The 7,705-nt window shown below is 43.2% G+C and overlaps 1 protein-coding gene across 1 annotated transcript in view; it reads right to left on the bottom strand.

Annotated features, from left to right (window-relative positions):
* Positions 1–455: 455 nt before the first annotated feature.
* The window catches only part of LOC121631943 (ankyrin repeat and fibronectin type-III domain-containing protein 1), a 129,091-nt gene continuing 121,841 nt past the window's right edge, over positions 456–7,705 (bottom strand). The window contains exons 14-24 of the mRNA XM_041973046.1: positions 6,714–6,813; positions 6,439–6,571; positions 6,098–6,217; positions 5,767–5,982; positions 4,541–4,707; positions 4,216–4,366; positions 3,621–3,789; positions 3,294–3,460; positions 2,950–3,157; positions 2,129–2,856; positions 456–2,036 (exon numbers count right to left, since the gene is read on the bottom strand). Of these exons, the coding sequence (XP_041828980.1) occupies positions 1,728–2,036; positions 2,129–2,856; positions 2,950–3,157; positions 3,294–3,460; positions 3,621–3,789; positions 4,216–4,366; positions 4,541–4,707; positions 5,767–5,982; positions 6,098–6,217; positions 6,439–6,571; positions 6,714–6,813 (2,468 nt within the window). The 3' untranslated portion in view covers positions 456–1,727. The remainder of the gene's footprint in view (positions 2,037–2,128; positions 2,857–2,949; positions 3,158–3,293; positions 3,461–3,620; positions 3,790–4,215; positions 4,367–4,540; positions 4,708–5,766; positions 5,983–6,097; positions 6,218–6,438; positions 6,572–6,713; positions 6,814–7,705) is intronic.

Below are 7,705 nucleotides of genomic sequence, written 5' to 3'. Positions count from 1 at the left end.
AATTTTATATCTAAGACAGTGGACACATTTAAGAAGAAACGTTTTCCTATAATGGCATGGATCTTTGTCCTGTTCGTTATCTGGAATTTCTGAAAAGAAAAAAAAAAAAGAAAAAAATAAATATATATATATATATATATATATATATATATATATATATATATATATATATATATATATATATATATATAAATACAATTGTACAATTGTAAATGGACCTGGGTGGACCTGAAGTCTTCCTGCACAGAAATCTTGAAACTGTTGTTTATTGCATGGAAGACAACCTAGAATGATTCCCATAGATAATGTTAAACCATCAATCGAGATGGTTTATTATATAGAAGGGTTTATGAAGATTATTCTGAGGACACGTGAGACGTTCTTTATTTTACCCCCCCCCCCCCCCCCCCCCACCCCCCCACCCCCCCAAAAAGGAAAAAAAAAAAAAAAGAAAAAAAAAAAAAAACCTTGTGCCTTTGACTTTGTCACATAAACATCACTTTTCTGGTTGCTGGATTTACATAAAAACAGATATTCCAGCCCCTCTGGACTCAGTAACTTCTCAGAAGTCCATACACATTACTTTGGAGCTGTTTAAGAGGGAGCTGGAGATATGTCTTTAAGTGCGATTTGCTTAGAAATGCCAAACCTCTTAACAACTTCACACATGCCTTTTACATTAGGATCAGTTTGGGGAAACTGCACAAATCTGAAGGGCACAATCTTCTAAAGCATGTAGGGAGTGTTACTGAACAAATCACAACAAAAACACTTAACTGGTTAACTTTTTGCACAATATGACTATAGTACTTTAAATGTACTCAGCACAATTCTGGAAGGTTTACATGCTTTTCCCATCAATTAAAAAAAAAACAAAACAGAAAGTAGAAAGTATTGCTTGTTTCTTCTCTGTTCTGAAAACCCAAATTAGCTGCTCGTAGCTGCATGACATGATCATGTTAGTCAGCTATGCTACGACTGAGTCTACTATACAGAGAACTTGTTGCTGCAAAAAAGCACCACAGAATTCATGCCAATGCTTTCTCTTCCTTGCTTAACTGCTTGGTACCAGACAGCATAGTGGCCAAAAGCAGCTGAGTGACGGGCTTTAGGGCCGAATTGTCAGGTCAATTGTATCCCCAAGTGGGGACACTAGTCACCTCTGTGCTTCTCTCACCTTTCTGTCTTCTGGGCAAAGTCCAGAGCCCAATTCCTGGAAACATGGGGACTAACTGGCAGAATCTGATAGCTCTTTGGGGGTGACACCCTAAGGGAGCTCATTAGAAAAGCCCTTTCTGTGTGTGGTTTGGAAAGATGGTGGTGTTGCCCAAGTCATTTTGGCAACACAACCTGACGTCAATCGCAAAAAAAGTCAGAGAGAAGCTCTGTTAACCTTGCGTAGTATCATTATCTTTTGCTAAATCATGTCTGACAGTGCAAAAAGAAGTTTTCTCTTTTGTTCTACTTTGTTGTTGCTCATTTGGTGTCCATATGGGGGGGTAACATTCATAAAAAAGGATTCAACGTATTGGAGAACACATTTCATGGAAACAGATTCTCGGAGGATCTCACAAAAAAAAAAAAAAACTCATCAGTAAATATAGAAATATGTTATAGCTGCAGCCGAGGACAAAATCACCACAATGGCAAAACAAAACTGCGCTCCTTAATCTCTGCACACATTCATCCAAAGAGTCTAAAGCATCTCCTTTCCACTCTCAGAAATGTCACACTGTGGTGGCTCGGCTGTATTTGAGCGCTAGTGGTGAATACTCCTTAATGCGAACGCAGAGTTTTCCCCTCAGCCAGGGGTTTTGGAGTTCTAGGGGACAGAAGTCGTCCTGTAACCACTTTTCTCTGTTGTCCACAACTAGTACAAGGCCAAAGTGCTTGACCTGCTCAGGACTGTAGTATACACATCGCTCCTGTTCATCACCATTTCTGCTGCTACCCAGCATGCGCCGCGACACAACATTCATCTCCTGCACCACCAGTTGGACCATCTCCCGCGCTGTTGTGCCTGGAGTTACACAAAGCTAAAATGCAAAAGAACAAACATTTTTTTAGCTCTTACCAGCATGGGACATAGCAGCAGTTTGGAATGCATCAAATGACTGTGCATCAATACCTTAACGCTGGTCTCTTTTGGCAGGCCTGTGCGATACTGTGGGTACACTGTGAGCGTGGCATGACAGCCTTTCCTGAACACAGCGGATGATGGTGAGGAGAGTCTCTGGGTGCCGCTGTCCTCTGATAACGTGCGTGCTGGTGGAAGCTGGGGTTGGCAGCGCTCACTAGAACAGCAGCGGTCCACTGAAGAGGGCCTGTGCCATCTTTGCTGGGGTGAAGTGGAGGGGGATGAGCAAGTGGTGTGGTAGGAGTAAGGCTGGTGGTGGGATGACTTGGTGGAGGGGAACTCCAGACTGCTGGTTCTCACACAGAAAGCCTGTCTCTTCTCTGTGATGTGCAATAGTTCGATCTGCCTACTAGGGAGGATGAAGTCACTGTCAAACAGCTCTGGGGCTCCCCTTCGTCTTTCTCCTCCACACCGAACCCCTCCCCCACCTCCACACCTATCGCCCTCCCTGCTCAGCTGCGGCTCGGAGGCCTGGAGGACGTCTGGCGTAGAATCCCGCAGAGCTCCACGTCCACCTCCACTGAGACATATTCCTCCTCCAGGGCCGCTCCCATCACTACGCAGGAAACTACGGGGCTCCAAGGGTGCAGTGGAGGAAAGAGGTGAGGGGGGTAACAGGTCCAGCTCACGGGGACTTTGTGCCCGACTTGAGTCATAGTCACTGTCGGTGGTGAGGAAGACTTCAGAGGAACCCTCCTCATCTGATAGACCAGGAAAATCTAATGGATGTGATGAAAAAGAGAGTTTGAGTATTCCAGTACATGAAGTTCTACACTTATTAAAGAGTCTAAATCACCACAAGTGTGTCTGACCTGAGTTTTTGCGGCAGGGTTCTGGTGAAGGCATGGGAGAGGGCATGAAGTCTGGCTGAGAGGAGGTGGAGGGAGGTTTGTCTGGCATCACCTCCTTGGAGAAGTCAATTATCCAGCTTATGGAGATTCCTCCTGTTGGCTGCTTGTAGCGGGCATACTGCAGGGCATCCATAATCCACCTTGCATCCCGCCACACCTCCTCCATTTGCTGTTGTACAGTCATGATATTTTATCTCACTAACACTAAGTTAATTTTGATCTGAGCAGATGTTGCTCTATAGCAAAATACAGCAGCTGTTTTTATTTCTCTGTGCATGCTTAATGGGTGCAATCTGTAATCATACCTGCATGTGTTCCTGAACCTGTTGGTGTTTCTTCTTAGCATCGAGGAGCTCTCCTTCAGAAAAGGCCTCTCTCAGTGCCTGCTGAGACATGAGGGATTCCAGCTCCAGCAAAGCCGAAACTCTACAGTACTGGCCGATGAAACTGGGGCAATAGGCGTTAAAGTGCACTGCAATAGAAAGTGCATCAAGTTAGGCAAAAGAAAAAGGAAATGCTTTGGCCGGTGAATGCAGGAACCTATAAATAAATTGTATTTGGAGACGGGTGTTTATCTTGCTGTATGTAATACAGTATGTGATTTTAATATGCCGAACATTTGATACACTGACCCAGTTCGAAGATCTGCAGGGGCAGGGTGAGGAAGCCAGAGCGGGGGGAATACGGGTTGTTCTGACCAGGAGCTGTGCAGACTTCATCTGAAGGAGGTAGGAGGAGCAAGAAGGATACTTTCTCCCCAAACTCCAACACTTCCTGGCTGTATATACGGAAATCCTGCGCCTAGACACACAGACAAATGGTCCTCAGTGAGTCTTTGCCTTTATTTAAACATCAAACACAGCATGTTTACCACAGTGTTGCATCACATTTTTTGTAGCACTCTGAATGTTTTGGAATTTAGGATTTCATGTTAGATGGGAGTATGTGTTGCTGCTATTTATGTTTTTCAGAAAAGGGACCAATGATTATGATCACCCAATGATCACCATTCGGTGTTGCCTTTCTTGCTGTTTTGTGCAACATTAGAATAAAGCAATGGAGCCAGAACTGAGTCAGTATTCATTGGAATCATTTCAAGAGCTCGGTGCCGTTGCTCAAAATGAATCCCTCTACACAAATGGCACTTTCACTCACTAGACAACAACCAGGCTTACTGAGTCATGATGATGGCACAAAATTTCAGTTTGATGCTGGGGTCATTTTCACCTGATTGCCAGGGACGTTGATGTGCGCCATCAGGTCCTTGATGGCACAGCGCAGGTCATGTAGGAGGCGATGGGGAGCACTCTGCACGTCATGGTCCATTTCCAAAGACTCCTCCAGGGAGCTGAGGGCCTGCAGCCACTGCCACTCCTCCCTAAAAATGTTCCAGATAACTTCAGATTTTCCACTTTAGTGAGGTGTCTGGCTCATAATATTATAACACAATGCTGGCAAATCAACCACATACTGGTTCATAGAATTTCACACTACTGCACTACATGATTATCTGTGCTGCAAGCAGCCACATTAAATGACATATAAACCTCACCTGGACACGTTACTGTTGTCCCGAATTTTGGTGTGACAGAGGACATTGGGGAGTTTCTGGGGTACCAGCGCTCTTATCTGCTCCACTGAAGTACACAGCTTTAGGTAGCCCAGATATAAGCCTGGAGATAAAAGCTTCCTGCTACGTCTGTGATATGCCAGTTTCTCCTGGGAACAGCAGGTGAACAGAAACTAAGTAAGACAATGGAATAATGGGTTACACTCAGTTAAATTAAGTTGTTTTCATGTTAGTTAGGTCAGTTGGGTCTTGAGGCCTTTTTGTTTAAAGCATTCTAACATGTTTAAAGTGGAAGTCGGGGTTGGAAATATCCCATCAGCACATTTTTATGTATTTCATCAAACAATTTGTCCATAACTTGCCACAAAACAAATATTTCAGTGAACTGTGGTTTTGACAGAAGAGTCTTCACTATTGTTTTAGAACCACAAGGCCAAACCAGTGCACACTGGAGACCAAACTGCATTGCAACAATAGTATCAGGTTTACTGGACTATATAGACAAAATCAACTTGTGGTTTAGTTCCACATTATGGTTTCTGTGAACAAAATGGCCACATAACATTAGTTATATAACATTAAATAACAGCAGGTACTGTTAGATGATTATCATCATAAAATCCAGCATGTTGAAGTTGAAATGTTCTTATTGTCAGTTTCATTACTTTAAAGTATTAAAGTAAAGAGCTTTTGAGATGATTAACATTCATGCTAGGCCTGCAGCTATCCAAGGTCTGACCTCAAAATTGGTATTTTTAATCAATTTGAATGGAAAGTGAGTGTCCACACAAAGAGGGTGAGGAATAGAAGAGCAGCATCATGATGATTAATGTTTGTCTAAATAAAGAGCGCCTACACAAGCAGCACATGTAATTGGAAGCACATTTCAATTTACAGTTCCTTTGTTTCAGCCACAAAGCTTCATGTTTGTTATGTCAGGGTTGGTTTTCTGTGAATGAGAGTTTTCAAAACATGACAACAAATCCCAATGATTAAATGTTTAGGATCATTTTTTGTTGACGATGTCTCTTACATTACGCCTTCAAATCTTGCCAAAGACGTGGGTAACAAAAAAATGCAAAGAATGAGCCGGTCTAGGCAACAAGCACTGCTGACAGCAAGCAGTCTGTCTCCAAACTAAAAGTAAAAAAATACAATTTTGCAGAACTGAACTGACTTTGCTGCTAGTATATTCTTCTAGGACTCACGTGGAGTGTGATGAGGAGCATGTCCAACGCAGTGGGCTCCTCAGGGGACGATATGGACTTGCGCTGGAGCTGCAGTTTACAAAGCTGTGTCCACCGTACCCCATCCAGGTTGGGACAGGTGCTCATGTCCTTCAGGAGCACCAGCAGGGCATTACCATGCTTGTCTTTTATTGGCTCAAAATATACCTGGCCAAGGTCCTGGGTTCCCAGAATTCCCTAATGAAAAGCCATCACAAAATAACCACAGAGTGACGGTAGTGAAAAGAATTTTTCCAGACTCAGATCATGAGATGATTGGTACCTCAGCTTCATTACAAAACAGTTTTACTACCTGTAGCTGGGAAACAGCCTGCAGCATCTTGAGACGAGTCTGCAGAGTACATGAACAAGATGACTGGGAGGGGCTGAGGCACTGCTGGAGCCAAGAAATGTCCTCCCACAAGTATGACACCTGTTGCAGGGATAGGATTCAAACATGAAAAAAATCTATAATATATAAAGGTATTTAAAATAAAGAACTGACAACATCAGTTCTCAAGCTCTCTGGTAGCATTGGTCCTTAGTTGTGGAGAGATAATTTGCTCAAAATTTCAATATTATATTTTAACAAAGGGAGGATCTGACACATTTTTTTGTTAATCATCTTTTTTCCATTTCTGTTTTTCTGTCTACCTTAGTGAACCAGAGGAAGTCCTGCATGAGTGAGCTGGAGTAAGAATCCTCAATCTCCACAATAGGAATCTGATCCTCTGGAGTCACCAACACATTGTCATCTCTGTAGAATATGGATGTCAGATAGAGACCTCTGGGAAGGGAAACACAGGCAGAATTGTTACAGAGATTTTGATCCACATAATTAAATACCAAGTGGCCACAAATACTAACAGCCTAAATCAGAATCATAAACTTTAAGCTCTCTTACACGTGATTGATCAATGTTTACCCACCTCTTCAAACTTTTGACGAATTTGCTGGTGGGTTGAAAGAGGTGTCGCAGGCTTTTGGATACCGAGTGCTTCCTGCCTTGTGTTGGGGCTTTGCACTGCTCTGTGTGAAAAGAAAAACGATTCTGTTGCTGCCATTTAAACAGACTTGAGTTTGATTACTTGAAAGATGGTCTTTATGTTAAAAATTAGGGGTCTAAGGATCCTTGTGTCATTACTCTGATTGACTGTCCAATTTTCCTGCTAAACCAATAGATACTTCTGTCCTGACCAACTCCAGAAATATCTTTTCCAGTGACAGGCTGTTACTTACTGACAACAAACCTGACAGGTCCAACAACATGGTTGAATGTTTTTTGACATTTTCGTGCTCTCCAGCGGTGCGGTACCATTTGACAGTTGCGCTGTATGCAAACAGAAGACTATTGGCCTAGAGGGAACCACTAGCTCTCAAGTCTCAGGGGAGCACTAACTGTGTGTATATGTATTTTTGTGTGTGTGTTTACCTGCACAGGCTATAGCTTCTGGAGCACAGCATGCCTTGAGCTCTATGCATGGTGCCAAGGAGCTGTAGTAATTTGTGTGTGTATGTCTGTATGTGTCTTAACCCTTTGCCACTCACTGACAGTGAGGTCAGTTAAGTCTGTGGGGACATGTTTATTTTTAGTGGGCCAAGAGGGGGTTGAAGGTAGAAGAGGGAGGTGTGTGTATATATGTATGTATGTGTTTGTGTGGGTTTTTGTTGGTGAGATAATGCACCTCCCAACTCATTAAAAACACTGAGTCCCAAAACCCGGCATAGACTCCCAGGTGATCTTTCCCCTGCCCCAGGCCACTTAAAGTCAATAAATCTCCGCATTCAGGGGCTCAAAAAGAACTAATTTTCTCTTCAGGTGGACGAGTCTAGGTGGAGTAACAAGAAAAAACAGCACCCTTCGGCCCCTCTCACCTCCCCAAATTTCCCTCCAACTCGCAGCTCTGTTCAGCTCCAGTCC

The sequence above is a fragment of the Melanotaenia boesemani genome, chromosome 21 (assembly GCF_017639745.1).
Source record: "Melanotaenia boesemani isolate fMelBoe1 chromosome 21, fMelBoe1.pri, whole genome shotgun sequence".
NCBI lineage: Eukaryota > Metazoa > Chordata > Actinopteri > Atheriniformes > Melanotaeniidae > Melanotaenia > Melanotaenia boesemani.
This window is presented reverse-complemented; position numbering and strand designations above follow the sequence as displayed.